The sequence below is a fragment of the Ailuropoda melanoleuca genome, chromosome 1 (assembly GCF_002007445.2).
Source record: "Ailuropoda melanoleuca isolate Jingjing chromosome 1, ASM200744v2, whole genome shotgun sequence".
NCBI lineage: Eukaryota > Metazoa > Chordata > Mammalia > Carnivora > Ursidae > Ailuropoda > Ailuropoda melanoleuca.
The window spans coordinates 137,842,867-137,863,707 of NC_048218.1; the positions used below are offsets into that span (position 1 = coordinate 137,842,867).

Here is a 20,841-nt window from a genome sequence, read left to right on the forward strand (position 1 = left end):
TTTTTAGATTTTAAGATGCACAGCAAAACTGAGAGACAGGTACAGACTTTCCATATACCACCTGCTCTACACATGCGTTGACTCCTCCCCATTATTAACATCACCCACCAGAGGGGTACATTTATTACAAATGAAGAACCAACAATGACACATCATTATCACCCGAAGACCACAGTTCACATTAGGGTTCACTATTGGTGTTGTACATTTCGTGGGTTTTAATAAACGTAGAAGCACTTGTATCTAGCATTTAGTATCATAGAGAATTGTTTCACTGCCTTAAATACCCTCTGCTCCATCTATTCCTCTCTCCAGCCCCAAACCTTGACAACCACTGATCTTTTTAACTAACTCCAGTTTTCCCCTTTCCGGAATGTCATGTAGTTTTAATCATACAGTATGTGACTTTTTCAGATTGACTTATTTTATTTGGTTATATGCATTTAGGTTTCCTTCATATCCTTTCTTGGCTTGATAGTTCATTTCTTTTTAGCATTAGCTAATATTCTAGTGTATGGATGTACCACAGTTTATCCCTTCACCTACTAAAGCACATCTTGGGGTCTTCCAAGTTTTTTGGCAATTATGAAAAAAGTTGCTATAAATATCAGTGTGCAGGTTTTCAGGTGGACTTTTCAACTCAATGGGTAAATAAGGAGCAATTGTTGGATCATACAGTAAGAACGCTTAGTTCTGTAAGAAACTGCCAAACTGTCTCTCAACGTGACTGTAAACTTTTGCATTCCCACTAGCAGAGTTCCTGTTCCACATTCTCACAAGAATTTGGTGTTGTCTATGGCTTTTTTTTTAGTCATTCTAATAGGTGTATAACGGTATCTCATTACTGTTTTGCACTCCTTTTGTGAAACCCAATGTTTATGCCAGAGACATTCTTTTACCCCAAAGAACAGCATGGTTATGTGGGCTACTGCTAAAACCATGGACATTTGGCTTAAAATGTGACTATGTTTCTAAACCCAATTCATTGTGTTTTGCTATGTTTTTTTACCACGACCACTCCCATGTTTCTTTGATGAATTACTGCCCTTTTCACAAAGTCTTTCAACAATACTTTGTAGTCAAAGAAAACCACAACTGCGCAGAAAAATCATAACATGCTAAGATAATGGGGGAGGGAAATCGCTAACCATTATTAACCTCATTAGCTACGTAAGACCAATTTGGGAGTACATATTCACATTCTCTATAGCCTTTATTTGACCTTTACCACTGAGGTGGACTACATTCCCCTCTTAACAACGTAGTGTGAGTCTACACATAGTTGTTGGAAGCAAGAACATTAGTCAAGTCTAACTTTTAAACTTCTGTCATCCCGGTATAGAAAGGAGACTACAACAAATCTAGTTTTATAAACAAGTAAAATGAGATCGGAATCATAAATAGTTGTAACAGGTTCGGACCACTCCCACCCTGATTTTCAAGGCCTTGAAATTCTTTAAAAACAAAATCTCTGCCAAGGTCTTACGGAGCTGCTGAAAGACTGGTCTAGGGGATAGGCCCGAGTATTGGTCCTTTCTAAAAGTTTCCCACGTAACTGAAGAACAACCGGCTTAGGAAAAACAGTGCTTTCAGACTGTAAACTAGAGTGGCAACTTCCTACGCTCACAGGGGATACTTCTGACCAGTACCTCATCACACTCCCAAAGCGCCTAGAGCAAGGCAAACCAAATGTGAGGGGCCAGACTAATTCCCGGCTTTCTTCTCCATCTAGACAAGGCTCTCATTCCGCCCCACGCCCAGCTGTATCCGCTCTGGAACCTGGCGAATTTAACAAACTCTGCCAGCTGGGCCCAACTGCCCCTCGAGCCGGAAAGACCACAGTTACGCCGAAAAAAGATGAGCCTCCTTTACAGCATCAGCAGCAGAATTGTCGGTACCAAGATTTCCCAGTAGCAAGAGAGAAGAGGAGCAGACCACAAACAACAGCCACACGGACCCGTACCAAAGCTCCAATAAACCGAGACTTTTTTCAGTGCTCCAACTTGGCCGGAAGTGACGCGAACAGCCAACACGCAGGGCAGTCCCAAGGGAGAGGAGAGCGGGAGGGGGAGCGTGCGGGGGCTGGGGGCGGGGCGCGGCCGTAGCTCCGTTTCCGGTGGCTCGTCGCGCTCGCTCACTCCAGCTGCAGCCACTCTTGCCCGTGGCTGCTTCCTCCATCCTGGTATTTTTTGGAGCCTCCATCCTGGTTCTTCCAAAGTGCCCGGACCCAAAACAGGAAGTAAGTGCGATGGAACCTTCAGGTCCCAACCGCCGCCAGGGCCGCTCCGCCCAGTGGAGCCTGTCCGGCCCCCTTGCTGCCAGCTTGTTCCTGCCGGCCGGCACAGGCTGTGGGGACCCGGGCATCGCGGGCGGGGTCGGAGCTGGGCCTTCATGACGCTGAAGCTGCCGTCCCCGCACGCTCAGGCCAGGGCCCCCCTCTCAGGGCCCGGCCCGCGGCGGTGGCTCAGGCTACAGAGTGGGGTAGAGAGCGGCCGCCGAGGCGCAGCAGCGATCCGGCGGGGGCGGAAAATGGCGGCGGCTTCGGAGGAGCTAAATGGCGCCGGGACCCCTGGGGGTGGGGTGGGCCGGGAGCTTCGGTAGAGAATTGGGCCCGAGAATGCGGAGAGTAAGGAAGCCTTACTTGCTTTCTCGTGGTATTCCTTTTATGTTTTTTTGTTACCTTTTCGGTTTTATGTGGTGCATTGAAGGAGAGGTGGGCTTGAGAGAGTTGGGCGGGTCTCGTCTCTCCCCCTCCCCCCCTTTTTTTCCCCTTTTACCTTGTTTGCGTCTTAGACTCTTCCATCTTTTGGGATTCCTTCTCGCTCTGCTATTCAGGGCCCATGCAGAGGCAATAGAGGTTGCTGGCTGTAGTATTTCTGTCAGTCTCTCTTAAAAAGGAGAGACTGGGACTGACTGGGGAGAGAGTGTCCTAGTCTAGCAGAGAACCGTAAAAGGCGTCTGCAAAGTAGTAATTGTCATATTTTGCTGAGTGCTGAGGAAGTTTTTAATTTTTTTAATCTTATTGTCCTTTAAAATAGACTTTGTTTTGACCCAATCTCTGGCGTAGATTGAGAGTAGAGGTGGCCAAGTGCCGCCGTTCTATGCAGCTGAATGATACAGCATCTGTTTTTATAATAAAAATACTCCGTGAAGATAAGGAGAGGGTGATAATTAAGTGTAAATCAGGACTCTCTCCCTTTCCCTGTTTGAATCTGGAAATTCAAATTAGGTGTGTGGTTGCTTGTCTCGTAACTTGATTCATCGTCGTGTTCCTTCTGACAGTAGGCGAGGCTGCTTGTTGGGACGTCCGACAAAATTAGTAGTCTTAGTACTAAGTCTATAGGGTGACTTTCGAATATGCAATGTTTTAAGCATAGAATAATAGCATTTCGAAATTTTTTTAATCTTTTACTAATTATATCTTCTTTTTTAATTCGTACAAGGCTATTAACTATTTATAGCTTTCAAGCTCCAGTCCAAGGAAGAAAATATTCTTCCATTGTGTTTAAAGTTTTACAAACGGGAAATCTTTTCTTTTTGTTAAAGGTTTTTATATTTTTCCGTTAAGATTCTTCTTTGAGCCGGCTTTAAAGTTGTTTCTAATATTTTTTGTATAACTATTTTCTTTTTTAGTAATTTGAATAATTACCACCACTTTAACATTTAAAGATTCTGTGGCGATAAAAACAGTTTGACTATGGCGGTGTAGTGTTAAGAGCGCATTTATTAGGCTAAGATTCAGAAATTTAGTAAGATTTAGGAAAAAATTATTCAGTTTCTTAACCTTACAAAAAGAATTGTCAGGCTGAGAAAAATTTGGTATGAGAATAGTTTTTTCATTCACCAGCGACAAAAAAATAGCTTGAATTTGGAAAAAAAAAATTACAGTTACAAAAAATACCTTTCATGTGCCACCAAAAAGCTAATTTTTTTTTTTACTATTTTAGTTGATAGGCTCACCCCAAAATATGCTTTTTGGGGCTGATCTAGAATCTGCATTTTCTGCGTGAATCTCTTTATTTGATTGCAGTTGAGGTAGATGGTGGAGCCAAAATGCTATTGCCTTGTCTTCATCTACAGTTAATCAGTAAGTACTGGGCGTTGCATACTTGCTTAGAACTTTAAGTTCATACTTTGAGCAGTTAGATGAATAAATATATACTGTATAAATGTTTTTCTCAGAACGTTCAGGTTTTAGAAATATTTTGAGGGGAAGCAATCACAAGAAAATTTTGAAGTTAGGATCTGATCTTTGAAAGCAGAGTATGGCTGGGAAATGGTTATAGAGAATTATATCAAAAGAATCTTTTTTAAGTTCTCTTCTTTTTAAAGGGTTTTGTTTTGTTTTGTTTTAAGATGAGCAAGTTTTATCTGATTTCACCTTGAGGCAATGGGAGAGAGAAGTGTATTTGTAAGGTTAGATATTGCTAGTTTAGTATTGAAATACAAACAGCAGACGCTTTTCTTTTTTTTTTTTAATTTATTTCTCTCTCCAACATCTACAGATGTTTTATTAATGTTGTAATAAAATTGTATGTTCTGACAATAATTTCACGTTATTAATAAACCGTTGCTTTTGTCATGCTCCGTTATGTCCATTGGCTTAAGTTAACACCTGGGAGGATGAATACCCTAATTTGAAACACTAGCATCCCTAGGGATTTACAACCTGGCACATGTTAAAAATTTAGGAGGGCTGGGAAGTGTTTCTTAAAGTATTGAGCTCCTGGATCATATTGAACACACATTTTTATAACTGTTGCAGGGACAGCAAAACTGTAGAACAACAATGAAGTTTAGGAAGAGTTGTCCTTTTTTTGTCTAAGAGGCTCCTTATTTAACATGGAATGTTTATTTCTCAAAATGAAGTTTTATTTTTAGTAGTCAATTTTCTCTTATTGCCCTCATCTTTAGCACTTTTTCTCCATATAAAAGGTTTGCCTAGGAATCGGTGTACCTCTAAATGCTTTGCAATTTCAGTTGCAAAACTTTTTTTTATCCTCAAATGATAGGAAATGACCTGAGAAAGTTATGAACTTATTGCGGTGTTAAGTGATAGATTTATTAAATGTATGTGGCATTTGTTTGCTTTCATGTCATTCCCTCCCCCCTTCTTTTCCTTTTCTGAAGAGAATTCTTGTAATAGAAATCACAATAGGTTTTGGTTTTGCTTTGATTCCATAAAGATAAATGATAAATAAAAGAACGAATCTGTTTATCATGTCTGCTGCTTCAGGTTTGTGGAAAGATCCCCATTCCATGACTGAATTTCAGAAGTTGTTAGGAAAAAAGCACACTGGAGATCCCGTTATAAACAGTTTTTCATTTTTTTTAAGCTGTCATTTTGGTTAAGTACACTGTTGTCAGGCCATTCTTCCAAGCCGTGGGTTGTCAACACTAATCTTTATTTACCATCACATACTATGTAGCGAAAGAAATGCTCATTGTTTATTTATTGCCAATGTGTATGTTAGTATCTGTCAAGAAAGTATGCTTTAAAAATCAACTTCAGTGTAAATCGGAGGAGTATGGTGATAATTTATTTCCATTTAAAGAGCTTCTGATCTTGTATAAAGGCACTCAGTTTTGAATGGATAAAATTTTTAAATGTAGTCAGATACACATTATAAGCTCTTAAATCATGCACTGTGTGAAAAATTGTCTTTCTTTTTAATCAGCAATATGATTTTATTGCCAAACCAGGTATGAAATGCTGCACCTTGAAATGAACCATACTACCAAGTAACTCTCTTTGATAATAACATTGTTTTTCAATAGCTGGTTAATTGGGGGCGCCTGGGTGGCTCAGTCAGTTAGGGTCTGCCTTCTGCTCAGGTCATGATACCAGGGTCCTGGGGATTCGGCCCTGCCTAAGAGCTCCCTGCTCAACCAGAGTCGGCTTATGCCCCTCTCCCAGCGTGTGCATGCTCTCTCTGGCTCACTGTCTCTCTCAAATAAGTAAAATATTTAAAAAAAAAAAAAAAAAAGCTGGTAATTGAAATCGGCATCTTAAGCAACTAAACTTTTTATAATGAAGTCCACAAACAACTTTATTGACTTAGTGTGTAGTCATATACTGCCACCTTAAAGCTAAGCTATTACAATGATTAGTTACCTTAGTCTAGTATGCTTTGCGTTCATTTATAGCTTCTCAGACTTTTTCACAAAATGTATAGAAGAGCAAATCCCCAGGGGCCTGGAAACACCATCCAAAGCATTCAACCTCAGTGTGAAGTGTCCCTGTTTCTATCTTGAATAAAATCAGTATTCTGCAGCTTTCTATTCTGCCAATGATGTGTATACCCATGTTCAGGATATAGGCACTTGTTATTACTCTCTTCCACTAAGACTTTCTAATCAGCGAAGAGTTTTATTCTTTCAAAATATCTTAAACATATCTTTAAATTTGTTATATATAACTGAGGAAGTCCACTTACAAGCATTTCCTAAGGCATTAGTTATATGCAGTGATAGGTATGAGATGGTTAATACAGGGTCTTCATAATAGCACAACCTCAAACAAAAATGTCCATAAAGGATAATGGTTAGATAAATTTAGATACTATGAACCCATTAAAAATGCTATGGAAGGATAAGTAGAAATACTGGAAAATGGTTCAGGTAAAGTAAGTGCAGAAAAAGAAGTTATAAAAGATGGAACAGTATGTTTGGAAGATCATCACAAAATGTTACAGAGGAATATATGAAGAACTTTCCTTACACAGGTTTAAGAAAAGACCTCTAAAAATTGAACATGGCCTTACTGCCTTATTAGTTGAATTACACCACAAACCTTGCATCACGGTGTTATTTTTCAGTCAACTCCTTCAATAAAAATCTAGTGTTACAAGTTCTGTAGCTTGCTTGATTTCCCCTTATAAAAGAATCTTATTGGGGCGCCTGGGTGGCTCAGTTGTTAAGCGTCTGCCTTCGGCTCAGGGCATGATCCCGGCGTTCGGGGATGAGTCCCACATTGGGCTCCTCTACTGGGAGCCTCCTTCTTCCTCTCCCACTCCCCTGCTGTGTTCCCTCTCTGGCTGGCTGTCTCTCTGTCACATAAATAAATGAAATCTTTTAAAAAAAAATAGTACTGAATGTTTAGTCTTCTCACATTTTTCAGTGTAGAATCCCGACTCTAAGCTTGTAGGGTCAGCAACTTTTAGCTCCTGTGCTTTTCATGATCTCCACTAAAATACACCCTCGTATACTTGGACTGTTCAGAAACAGATACAAATTTATCTACAAAACTAGTTCCCAAACTAGGAAGAAATGCCACTTTTCTTGGTTGTAGTTTTTGGAAGAGAACCTGACACTTGGAAAATTAGGAGCATTAAAAGCATGCCTTAAAGATCTGCAAGTTCATTCCGAGATCACTGCAGTAAAGCAAAGGTTGCAATAAAACAAGTCAAATGAATTCTTGGGTCCCAGGGTATATACAAATTAATGTTTATACTTTACTGTAGTTCATTTAAAAGCATGCAAGAGCATGTCAGAACCAATGTGCATACCTTAATTAAGAAATAACTGCTACAGGGGCGCCTGGGTGGCTCAGTCGTTAAGCATCTGCCTTCAGCTCAGGGCGTGATCCCGGCATTCTGGGATCGAGCCCCACATCAGGCTTCTCTGCTATGAGCCTGCTTCTTCCTCTCCCGCTGCCCCCTGCTTGTGTTCCCTCTCTCACTGGCTGTCTCTGTGTCTGTCAGATAAATAAATAAATCTTTAAAAAAAAAATAACTGCTACAAAATGTTATCATCTGAGCTTTCACCTAGTCTTAATCATTGATCACAGATCACCACAACCCATATACAGTTGTTGGATGCTTAGGGGAGATGGTCCCCTGGGCAGTTAAAATCCCTATATAACTTTCGACTCCCCCCAAAACTAATAGCGTACTGTTGACCAGGAGCCTTACCAATAACAATCAATTAACACATATTTTGTATGTTACATATATCATCTACTGTATTCTTAAACTAAAGAAAAAAATGTAAGAAAATCCTAAGAGAAAATACATTTACAGAACTGTATTGTAAAAATTCCACATATAATTAGACACATGCAGTTCACACATGCTCTGTTCAGGGGTCAACTGTAATAATGAAAAAGTTGAAAATAGTTTGAGCATTATCAAAATGTGACACAGACACGAAGTAAGCAACTGCTATTGGTAGTGCCAGTAGCCTTGCTGAAAGCAGGATTGCCATAAACCTTTATTGCATTAAAAAACATAGTGTCCTTGAAGTGTAATAAAATGAATTATGCCTGTATGTAGATTTAGTTGATGGAAATACCAATCTAAGATAATCCATTGAATAAGAACTTTACATCAATACTAGAATGAAGTAGGATGAAGGATTCATTTCTTTAATTAAATTCTGTACTAAGTACCAGATCCAGAGTTGTTATTTTGTTCTACATTAGATACGGTTCTCATTCACTGGGAGCTCTAAATGAAGATAGATATATTTCTCATTAAATGTGAGTGTAGGTATTCCATTATAAATGCTTTATACTGCATTTCACATATTCTTTTCATGACTATTAGTATATTGTTGCTGTTCAAGATAGCCACCGAATGATGGATGGAAACGTGCTAAAAAGCCATTTCACCAGTTAAAATGGCTGTTAAAATTTTTTTCCTCTTCTTGTTTCTAGTTAGTATAAAAACAGTACATACGTTACCTCCTTTTACAGAGAATGAAGGGAAGACCTCAGTAGGCTGATGGCAGTCCAAAAGAAGACTGAAACGTTGATACATCTTTCTGATACATTTCCCAAATAAGGAACAGGTCCAGAAGTTAAGCATAGTTTCATGTATAATGAATTAGAATGGAAGGCACTAAAGTTAACTCAGCTTTGTACCTTACTATCCTAAGATTTTTCACCAACGTTTCTCAGGCACTCTCATAGTTCTATCAGAATAGAGATTTCTTTTTCTAAATAACAGCTCTCTGGACGTTACTGTAACTAGTACTCTCACTTGCCCTGAAAACTAAACCTCATAAAAGACCCGTAGTCTTGTCTCCCTACTTTCAGTTCTCTGCATATTCCAGTAGGGCTGCTGTCCCCACTATACCTCAGATACTTTTGTTAAGGCCACCAATGTTCTCCATATTGACAGATGAAATAGTCACTTCTCCATCATCTCACATTTCTGTTAACACAGTTGACTACTTAATGCTCCTTGAAAAACACTCTGTGTCTTCTGATTAACACCTTAGTTTTCCTTCTCCATCACTAGCTGGTCCTTTTCAGTCTCCTTTGCTTGTTTATATATAGCTTGATTTCCGCCTGTTAAAGGGTGCTCTAGAACTGGAATCTAGACTGTCTTATCTAACCTCTCTGGGTGGTGATATGTTTAAAAATTATTTGCCAGGGTGCCTGGGTGGTGCAGTGGGTTAAGCGTCTGACTCTTGGTTTCAGCTCAGGGTTGTGAGATTGAGCCCCGCCTTGGGTTCTGCACTCAGGTCAGAGTCTGCTTGAGACTCTCTTTTTCCCTCTCCCTTTGCCCCTCCCCCCTAAAATAATTAAATAAATCTTTAAAAAATGTATTTGCATGTCACTAACTCATTTGTCTTGATATTCTAATCCTTGTTGAATTCCAGTTTACAGCTGCCAGTGTGATATCTTCATTTGAATGCCTTAGAATGTTAATTATTCATACTAATAGTAATAAAAATACATAATACATATTTGAGTGCCCCCAACTCAATCAGCTGTTCAAGCCAAAAGCCTAGGAATCAGCTTGAAATAGTTCCCCTCCCCTTAATCTCCATCATCTCCTCATTCAGCAGATCCTCTCAACACTGCCTCCAGAATATATCCGCTGTTCAGCCTCCTTCCTTTGACTGCTGTGAACAGTACAGACAAGAATCCTCTCTTGGACAACAGCTTGTCTTTGTAACTTGCTTATCCATTCTCCATTCTGCAGTCTAAGTGATCTTTTAAAAATGTAAATTATATTCCCCAACTGAAAACCATCCAAGGATTTGTGAGGCCTTGTGAGATTTACCCGTCTTTATCTCCAACCTTAAATTCAGCTACTCTCCTTTATGGAATGCTTCTGCCATACTGGCTGCTGGGAGTTTGGGGGGGGGTGTTGTTTTCCTGCCACCTACCAAAGCAGGTCCCACTTTAGGGACTTTGCTATTATCAATCAGTTGGCCAGCTTGCAGTCATATGCTTCTAGTGGTGTCTCCTCCTCTTGCTGAAGCACTGGAAAGTAGCCATTAAGGTACTGTTAAGTGTTGGTAGTATGATACTATTTCTGTAAAAAGGGTATGTGTAGCAGGAAGGTCTATATTAACTTAACATCTGCATAAAATAACTGGAAGGAAGCCTGAGAAATTGATAACAGTTTACCTGTAGAGGAAGGGGACCAGGTGACTAGGGAACTGGAGCAGGAAGTAGACTTCACTGTATAACCAACTTGATCTTTTGAATTTTGAACTGTGTAAATGTGTTACCTATTAAAAATAAATATATTAAAATCAGATGAGTTTCTTAAATATTAATAAATACACTGATCACCTAGCTCTAACTATAGTGGGGAGTGGGAGAGACCCTAGGAAAGTGAGTCAAGAGCATATCTAAAGAGACAGTTAAAAAAAAAAAAGTGGCCACCATATCCCTAGTGCCTAAGAGTGCCTAATATATAGTAGATAAGTAATAAATATTTGTTGATTGAACAAATATGCTTGTTAATTTGCAGAGCATCTCAGAACCATTTACTAATCTCAAACATGAGTTGCCGAATTTTCGAAAATGAACCTAAATTTCTGATTTAAAGCTAGTACACTACATAGGATTACCTGTAACCAGTACTGGTTGTCAAGAATGAAATCCTTTATTTCAGCTAGGTATTTCAGACTCCTTTTTTCTGGTATTATTATCTCACCTTATTTCCATATTGTCTTAAATCTACCTTTATTTTTTCTTAGTTTTACATTAATTTGGGTCCTGATGAAATTGATTAAAACGCTAAACCAGTGACTACTTTGCACCTATCAAATGAGCTCTTGCGCTGTTTTTTTTGCTTTGTGCTTTTTTTTTAAAAAAAAAAAGAAAGTTTGCCAAGAACAGAGTTTCTACCTCAGTGGTTTGCGTATAAATTCAAACAACCTTTCTGAAAAACTGATTGCAGTATTGATGCAGGCAGGCCAGGTCTGAAGATTCAGAAGGGGTCCCACAGGACCAGCCAACCAGGTTCTAGGCTTCCTGCAGAATGGAAATCAAAGCCAGCAAGAAGTGAAAGCAGAGTTGAATGAATATCTAGACGAGAGCAGATACAGACAGACTGTCTGGGAGACTCAAAGGAAAACCGGCGTGAGTCTCATCTTTGCCGATCTGGAGTTATTATTAAGGACGATGGTCTGGTGTACATGTCCTCTCAGGCATCCAGGAACTGGTCAAAACAAGGATTAATGGTCAGGTGCCCTCTTTAAGGCATTTAATGCCCTGGAGCTTGCAGTCTTGGTCCAGGTGTTTGGAGTCTGTGGTCTTGGAGAATGTTCTTGAAGACCTCATCTGACCACTCCTTAGATGTTATCAGTTGTGCTGGAAGACTTCAAAGAAATAATTAACTCCTTGACCTTTACAAGGAGGACATACATTAAGGCATGTATAAGGTAGGGGTGCAGGTCCTAGCAAAATTAGAAGCAGGGAAAAAAAAAAACAAAAAAAACACTTTTTTTTTTTATGAGGTCCCTTACAGTTTCCCAGTCTCAGTGTGACTTAAAAGTTCTAAATTTTGTGATGCCTGGGTGGCTCAGTCAGTTAAGCATCTGCCTTTGGCTCAGGTCATGATCCTGGAGTCCTAGGATCCAGCCACACATTGCATCGGGCTCCCCTTGCTCAGCGGGGAGTCTGCTCCCTCTACCTCTCATCCCACTCTTGTGCTCTCACTTGTGGTCTCTTTCTCTAATAAATAAAATCTTTTTTAAAAAAGTTCTAAATTGTGTCATATTCTTTTAGGTAATAATTTCCATTAATTAAAACTGTTTAAAGAAATAGAGTGTGTAACTGTTTCAGTATGTTTTAAGGAAATGAAAAATTAGGAACAACACATGTCCAGTGATAGGGCAATTATTAAAACAAAGTCATGTTTTTTAAGGTGGTGTAAGTTTTACATGATACCAAAAACTTCAGTTAGCTACCTAGCTTGGTTTCATCATACTTTTTAATATGAATAAACTCTAAAAAGCAGGACATAATTTGCTTATACACTGTAGTATATATACATTTACACACACACCAGAGAGAGTGAACTTTGCTTTTGTTAAGTTTATGGATCATTTTGTTTTAACATTGAATTTCTCCATCTTCTGCAGTAAAATATTACTAACCAGCCTTTTAAGAAATTTTAAGGGATTCAGAAATAAGAACAACATGAAATTTAATAGCAGACTGGAGGTTTCTCCAGCAGGATCTGTACCTTTTCACTGCAGACTTATTTATGTATAGCAATTCTCAAACAACTATCCTGGAGAGAGGAGTTCTCATTAGAACAATGCTAAAACGGGAATTTCAGCTGTTAGCTATTGGTGAAATACCCCTTAAATCTCAAATCATGCTGAACTTTTTGATTCTTTGACCCTTTAGGATGATAATGAGTGTATTGAAAGAAACGTTTAAAAAATACTTCAGATTTTGTAAGTTTCACATTGGATTCAAGAGCTTACTTGTAATTTACCTTTCCTGGCTCAGTTGTTTGGGGTTTCTTTTTTTTCCATAGACCTTAGGCAGGATTGTTCACAGATATGATATAGTTTTTAATGCTTTAAGATGAAATACAGTATTATGTATAAAGAGGTGTTAGTATATTATATAAAGAAAAAAAAAGTTACTGGTAGTACTTGTGGTACAGGGTTAGGTTGCATGTACTCTGTCTTCAGTTCACAGAGCCAGTAGCATAGTTGAACCTCTTTTTTTCTGAGAATATTTGTGTGTTGAGGGACAGCTTGGGTTGAGTAACTGCCTATAAACTAAATAGGTACAGGATCTCATCATTTCTGCCTTTCATTGGGAAATACTTTCAGAGGCTAATTTGATTTCTGAAAGGTCTATTTAGAAAAGAATTCTGGTTTTTGCCATTCCTTTTCTAGTTGAGACATCACAGAGTCTTGAGGCTAGAGTGTCATGAAAGTATCGATAGAACACGATTGTTTGTTCTTATTTAAGCCTTATTGTGTAATGCTGTTACTTTTTCAGAGTGTTGCAGAGGTAGGAATATGGGAGAGAAGCAGTCTGGATAACATGAAAGTGATGCTGGTGTCTAAGGGAAGGCGACTTGATTCTGTGGGAAGGGCTATACCTGATCCATCTATTTTCTAGGTAAGCCTGCCTTTGTTCCAAGGACTTCACCTGTGTTCTGCAAATTTTGGTGATAACTAGATTATTTTTTCTGTTTATCTTTAATTTGGGGAATGTCATCTTTATTACTGTAAAATGATTGATGTCCTTTTAAAACAGTAATTTGTGTAGTAAAACCTGAGTGAATCATTGGATCTTCACCATGTAAATAGTCAGTACATTTTTAAGTTTTTCTGCCAAGGAAAAATGCACGTGAATAAATAGTAAATATGCGAACAGACTGATATGTTGTGCATAGGAGCCAAATAAATATTGAGTGATTAGTAAACATTAAGGCTTATGGCCTCTATTATTTAGTTGGTAAAAATATGTGGACAAGACCAAAATGGAGTATTGAGGGGAGAACTTCATTGAACATTATAAGGTAAACCCCAAAGACTTCAACCAGGCTCTTGATTTTAATTCAATACATTTCCTCCTGTCAAGCATGAGGTATTCTATTGTGAGACTCTGATCATTCGGTTCCTCTGAACAAGAGGAAAATAATGTATGTGTAAAATAGCAGGTAAAGGCATTTTAAAATCAATTATTCCAAAAGAAAGCCTAACTCCATATCCATTAAAAAAAAGCAATTTGGTCAGTGATGAATGTATGCACTTTTTTAATATGGAAAAAAAAACATTGTGAGGATAATTCCATAGTGTTCTTAGTTTTCAGATAATAATAGAGCTTAAATACTTGTAAAAAGTGTTATGGAGAAATTATTAGATTTATCTTAGATTTCTAAGATACAAGGTTTAATGAATCTTCTGAAAGAATCAGAAGTTAAACACCTATTTGAATGTATCACAAAATTGCCAATAAATAATTAGTGGTGAGAGTTTTGCTAATAGGACATAATATTTTATGGATAAGACAACTTGCAACAGTCATTTTCATTGGATGTGGTAAAACCCAGTATTTAAAAAATAAATGCCACAGGCTTTTAATTAGAAAAGTCAGATTCTTGCAGATTATTACATCTCATTCTAAATATGGGTATAACTTTTTGAAAAACAATTTTTGAAGTCTGAACTGTCATTGCAGTTTCACATAAAGAACACTGTAGCGGATATAAATTGTGGGGGTTTTCGTGGGGTGGAGGGGGAAGTTGGAGGCTACTTTATGTTCGTATTTGGAAATAATGTTTTAAATCTGAAATCTGTTCTACAGATTTGAGTATGAGCACAGTTGAAGAGGATTCTGACACAGTAACAGTAGAAACTGTGAACTCTGTGACCTTGACTCAGGACACAGACGGGAACCTCATTCTTCATTGCCCTCAGAATGGTAGGAGAACTTGCTGACCTAGAATGTGGATCTTTTTGAATTTCTGGATTTCATGTCACCTTTGATCCCTGTTACCCAGATAGACAGTTTAGGCTAGGACTGTAGAAAAGAGAGTTCTCTCTTTGGATCAACCTTAATTTATATTTTTATTTTTTTAATATACTTTTGTATATTTAAACAATATACTTTTATTTAAACAATAAACTTTTATTTATTTAAACAAATATACTTTTGTATTTTTAAAATTTACCATGAATTTGAAGTTTGATGCATCTCATAGCTGTTTACAAATAAGTAGAATTTATTGAGCCTACAAAGATGATGATTGATTAACTATAATATACTTCCTCTTTGATATCATTTGATGCCTGCAATGTAGGTAGTATATTAGAAGATATACCTGTAGTCCTTGTCAGTTTTTTTGCTGCAGTCTGTTAGAGGATTTTATATGACTGAATAAGATTTAATGTCATTATCTGTAGGATTCCATAGCCTTGAGGCTTGTGATTTTGTTGTCACTTCTCTACCTATTCCTTATTTGTATTTACTGTTTATTTTGCTTTAGCTTTATCTTTGCTCAGCCTAGGTTTTATCTTCTTTTCTCATTCAGTACTTAATTTCTGGTTTTTTTATTGAATCTTGTGATGTTAACTACCACCTACCTATTAAAGTGATTCAAACTTCTTTTTTCTGAATTCTTTGTGTTTCTCATAGACACCTTAAATTTCACATGTTCCAAACTGAATTCTTTTACAAAATTCCCAGACCACCTTCTCTTTCTCAGTTTCATTACTTAGTATCCCAGATCATAAATGTGGGTAGGAATAAACCCTTCTCTCATCTCCTTCGTTCATTCCATCATGAAAACTTGTTGATAGTATTTTGTTTCTTGAGTCCATTGCTTCCTTTGTCTCAAGTCCCCCTTTCTCAGTTCAGACTCTTCATTTCTCACCTGGGAGGCCCTAGTAGCCTTTTAACGCATCTCCCAACCCGAATTCATCTTTCAAACTGCTGATGACCTTGCTCATGATACTCAGTAGTGTAGGAAGGTTTGTTTGTTTGTTTTAAGTGTCCCATGGTTTTTAGAATACAGTGATGGACTCCCATCATCTCCACTTTCCTTCCAGCCTCACTTCCTGTCACATTTCATGTATCTGTGTCCTAGCAATTCACAGCTGACTTTTTTTCCTTACACACCTTAAGCTTTTCATACCTCACTGTCGCTGCAAATAATTATTCCTAGTGCCAGTAATAATCATCACCCTGGCATTTGTTCATTCAAGTTCTTTCCAATTTAACACCTGCAGGAAACCTTCCTTCAACTGTAGTATAAATTAGATGCCTCTCCCCTCATTCCACCTGCATAACTTTTAGAACGCTATTTTGAAATTGTTGCTTTAGTCATCTCCACTACCCTGTGAGTTCCTTGACAGTGAGGAGTTACCTGTCATTGTTCTATTTCCAGTATTTAGCACATAGTAGGCATTCAGTAAATATTTATGAGTGATTTAAATAACAAGCCCTTGTCTTTACATGTGAAATATTTGGAAAGACAGGTAGTTAGTAGCACAAAAGTGTGATGGCACCTCTGTTGTCATAGTTCTTGTTGTAAGAATGGGAACTGAGGTTCCGCACTGGGGGTAGCGAAGGCATCTGGAGTCCTACCTGCACAATTGCATTAACTGAGCAAATAGATAAGATTGTTTTACAGTTACTTGTTGAAGATTTTGGGTTTTCCTCATTGGTTTGAAGATTTTGAGATTTTTGTTTTATTTTGTTTCATTAGAAGCTGATGAAATAGACTCAGAAGATAGTACTGAACCTCCACATAAAAGGCTTTGTCTGTCTTCTGAGGATGATCAGAGTATTGATGATTCTACTCCTTGCATATCAGTTGTTGCACTTCCACGTAAGTCACTGTGTATTAAGAACAGAGTTCCCTTTTGAAATCAAATTTTAGCTTGGGAGAAATCAAATTGGCATTTCAAGGTAGACTTAGACCCATTATATTATCTTCGTTTAGTTGAAAGAATTCTTAACACTTCATGAGTGGGCATGGCTCTAAATGGTTTTACATATATTGCCTATTTTAATCTTCTCAGCCTTTTTTTTTAATTATTTCATCCTCCCGCCCCAAACTTTTTTAGACATTTTCTCCTGATCGTGCTCTCCTCCAAGAAATCGTAATACCACAGATATACTGGTTTTTTTAATGTACTGTAGGTATGTATTGTTTTATTAATAAAGAGAATGCTTTTTTTCACCCACACCTCGCCCAGAAGCATGTATGCCCTCATTGAGAAAGCGTGCTGTAGAGTAGGTATTATGATCCCTGTTTTACAATGAGGAAACTAAGGCACAGAGAGGTGTGAGAACTTGGCTAAGGTCATACCCAGGCATTCTGGTTCTTGAGAACTTTAATTTTGCTCTCAGCATCAAGCAAAATCACATCTTCAGTTAGAAAAAATTAAGATTAGGTTTTCATCGTGGCAAACCTTGTCTTCACAGGTAGATGTATACTTTTCATGTAGAGTTTATTGCTTATTCAATTGAATAGAAAAGAAACCATTTTATATCAGTTTACTGTGAGACTTTATTCAAAGACATTGTTAAAGTTAATATTACTAATATTGCTTCCACTGACATATACAGACATAATGTATTTCTGATTAAATGATCTTTCCTTCTAGTGATGACTTATATGATTTTTAAGCTCCTAATTTGACCATAATTAGGTTGTGATCCAGTCTTAAAACTTGACTGACCTGTCTGTACAGATACAATCCTATATGGACATTTTCTAAGCTAGAATTTCTTAAAACTCAGATATAATTCACCTATAACATTATTATTAGTCTCAGGTGTACAACATGATAATTTGGTGTACGTATATGTTGTGAAATGAACATAATAATTCTAGTTAATATCTGTCACCACACCTAGTTAACACCTTTTTTTTTCCTTGTGATGAGAACTTTCAAGATCTACTCTCGTAACAAATTCCAAATATACCATAGAGTAATATTAACTATAGTCATCATGCTGTACACTACATCCCTAGTACATAAAACAAAAATATTTATTTTACTAAGCCAGAATTTTTGATGGGTTATTTTCACATAAATTATGACTGGTTAATTCATTTGGTTAAAGTTGAGTACCTACCTTGGTCATGATTGTAGGTTCAAATCTGTTCTATATTGTGGTGTTAGACTGAATCCTTCCACACTTACTCACTTAACTGGGTAGAATAATTTGGATGTGCTGACCTAAAAGCACCTGAGCTGCTTGATATGGGGTCATAGCATCATCACATTTGGAGGACATTCTAGAGCCTAATATTTACAGTAAGACTAAATTTATGAAACATTGGCTTGAAGTATTTTTCTCTAAATTGATAAAAAGTATGTTGATAAAATCAACTTAGGAAAACTTCTCCATTAAAAAAAATTCACATAAAAACATGAAGTCCTGTGTCTGTCACCATCGTCTGGGACTGACTGAATGGTTTGTTGGACTTCAGGGAAGTAAATATTATTAGCTCTTAAAAATTTAACTTGAAATTTAATTTTAATATTCAGGGTTTTCATTACATCCTCTATAAAACTGATAAAATTTATCTGTCTGATCCTTAAAAATCAAGTCTCATGTTAATCATTCTAGATCACTTGCCACTTCTTCTCTACTGCAATTATCTACCACTGCATTTACTCCATTCTCTCTTCACAGAACTCTTGGTGATTATTCATTTAGATGATTGTTGCAATATCTTAGCCTCTTCTGCCTTCTGTTCTCTAACTACCTTTTTTATTACTCCCATTACCTCCTTTGCTATCACCTATTAACTGGAGTCCATTTGTGATATACTTCCAGGACTACCTCCTATCTTTCTAGGTTACTTCCTCTAATACTCTTGAATGCTTGCAGTCCTTTGCCCACTAGGGCCCAGTGATCTTACCACTTTTGCATTGTTCTTTTCCACTTGTATCTTTTGTTTCCTCCTTACCCAGTTTGTTTCGTGGTTAATCGTTATAATCACTCTTGAATTTACCCTCAGATCCTTTTTTCCTTCTCTCACTTCGTTCTTTAGTGAAACCACAACCCTGTTTAAATATGTCTGGCTATTTATGCTATACTGGCACAGCTAACTGAAAAACGGCACAAGCAAGCTAAGTGATCTTACTTTAAATTCATGATCATTAACTTGAAGTGGGCTCATACTGTTGCCTGCCAGTCACACCACACTTACAAATGGATGTTTTTTCTCCCGCTCAGGTGACTGCTTTATACATTCCTGAAACCTCCAGTATTTTCTCCACCTTTGTTACTCTCAGCAGATAACCTTGCTTCTACTTAGTGAGAAAGTTGAAGTAATCCAAACAAGTTTCTGCAAGTGTCCACTACTACAGATACACACCCACACGTAGTTATGTCCATACATTCTCTTCTTTCTTCTAGCTAAGGCCAGCCCTTTGCTTCACTAGATTGCATCCCTTTTACTTACTCAAGGACATTGTTGCAGCATTTCTTTCCTTTTTCCTCTGAATCATCAGTTTTTTGTTCTCTACTGGATCATTCCCATCAGAATTACAAACATACTATAATTTCTTCTTTAAAATAAAAAGTCCCCGGGACGCCTGGGTGGCTCAGTCGGTTAAGCAACTGCCTTCGGCTCAGGTCATGATCTCAGAGTCCTGGGATGGAATCCTGCATCAGGCTTCTTGCTCAGTGGGGAGTCTGCTTCTTCCTCTGGCTCCCCCTGCTTGTGCACTCATGCTCTCTCTCTCTCTCTCTCTCTCTTTCTGACAAATAAATAGATAAATAAAATCTTTCAAAAGAAAAGAAAAAGTCCCATTAGCCCACTTGGGCTCCCATCTAACTTCTTTCCTTTCCTTTAGAGCAGAATACTTTGAAAGAATTGATATACTTAAAAAAAAAAAAAAAAAGAATTGGTATACTCACCTTCATTTCTTCCTTCATTCTTGCTAAACCCACTCCAGTCAGGATTTCACCTCTTATCACTTGACCAAAACTTCTTCCCAAGTCTCTAGAGACTATCCTGTTGCTAAGTCCATTGGTGATTGTGTGTGTTAGTCTTCTTCTTGATCTGTCCAAAATTTCTGACAATATTTATCACTCCATCTTCTCTAGAACATTTTGTCATTTGGTTTCCAGGGAACACATTCCTCTAGTTTTTTCTGCCGTCCTTTCTGCACCTTCTGAGTCTCTTATGCTGACCTTTTCACATCTCCCCAGGCTCTAAATTGGAGTAGACTAGGACTCAGTTCTTAGGTTGCTTCTGTTTTGTTTTCTGTCACTCCCTAGAATGCATGGTTTTGAATCCTATCTCAGGTGATGATGCCCAGATTTATTCCAGTCCAGACTTGATCTTAATTCTAGATGTTTAACCTCAAACTAGTGTGTTTAAAACCAAGCTCCTGAAACTTTTTAAATTCTAATATTTGCTTCTTCTACAGTCTTCCCCATTTCATTAATGGCAGGAACATTCCTCCAATGGCTCAGACTGTTAAAACTTTAATAACATCCTGAACTTTTCAGTTTCTTTCATATTTGGTTTGTCCACAAATCCTGTTGGTTCCCAAATCAAAATATATCTACAATTTGAATGACTCATCACCCTCACTTGCCTTCGACCCTCGTCCAAGTCACTGACCTCTCTTACCTGGATTATTGAATTAGCTTCTTAACCGATTTCACTGCAGCCCTTCCTGCCCTTCAGACTATTGTCTCCTTAGGAGCCAGAGTGATCCCATTAAAATAAAAGACTATGTCACTCCACTGTTTTCCTATGTGAGCGTTAGAGCCAGAGTCTTCACATTGGCCTCCAAGTCCCCATACAGTATCTTAATTTCGTTGTTCGGTTTTCTCTCGTCCCTGTCCTCCTTGCCATTCCTTTGAGCAGTCCAGGTGTGCCCCATCTCAGAGTCTTTGCCCTCGGCTTTTCTTCTGCATGAAGTACTCTTCCTCAAGATACCTGTGTGACTAGCTTCCTTTCTCAGTTGGGTCCAAACCTTGGTTCCTTTTCCTGGCCTGTTATCTAAAATTTCAATCCCTTCCCCCCAATAAATTCCCTTTTCTACCTTATTTTTTCTCATTATTTATCCACATCCGACATAATGTGTTCATTTTGTGTCTTCCTCACGAGAATATAAGCATAGTGAAGGCAGGACGTTGTTTCA

General features: G+C 37.9%; 1 protein-coding gene across 3 annotated transcripts in view; it reads left to right on the forward strand.

Moving 5' to 3' along the window:
* Positions 1-2,082: 2,082 nt before the first annotated feature.
* Positions 2,083-20,841, forward strand: part of DMTF1 (cyclin D binding myb like transcription factor 1) — a 44,536-nt gene continuing 25,777 nt past the window's right edge. The window contains exons 1-4 of one of the 3 annotated variants that reach the window (XM_011236858.3): positions 2,083-2,239; positions 13,211-13,333; positions 14,525-14,641; positions 16,428-16,550. In XM_011236858.3, the coding sequence (XP_011235160.1) occupies positions 14,533-14,641; positions 16,428-16,550 (232 nt within the window). In that variant the 5' untranslated portion in view covers positions 2,083-2,239; positions 13,211-13,333; positions 14,525-14,532. Of the gene's footprint in view, positions 2,240-3,585; positions 4,088-13,210; positions 13,334-14,524; positions 14,642-16,427; positions 16,551-20,841 lie in introns of those variants that run through there. The other 2 variants (XM_034667236.1, XM_011236861.3) reach the window with 2 other exon arrangements.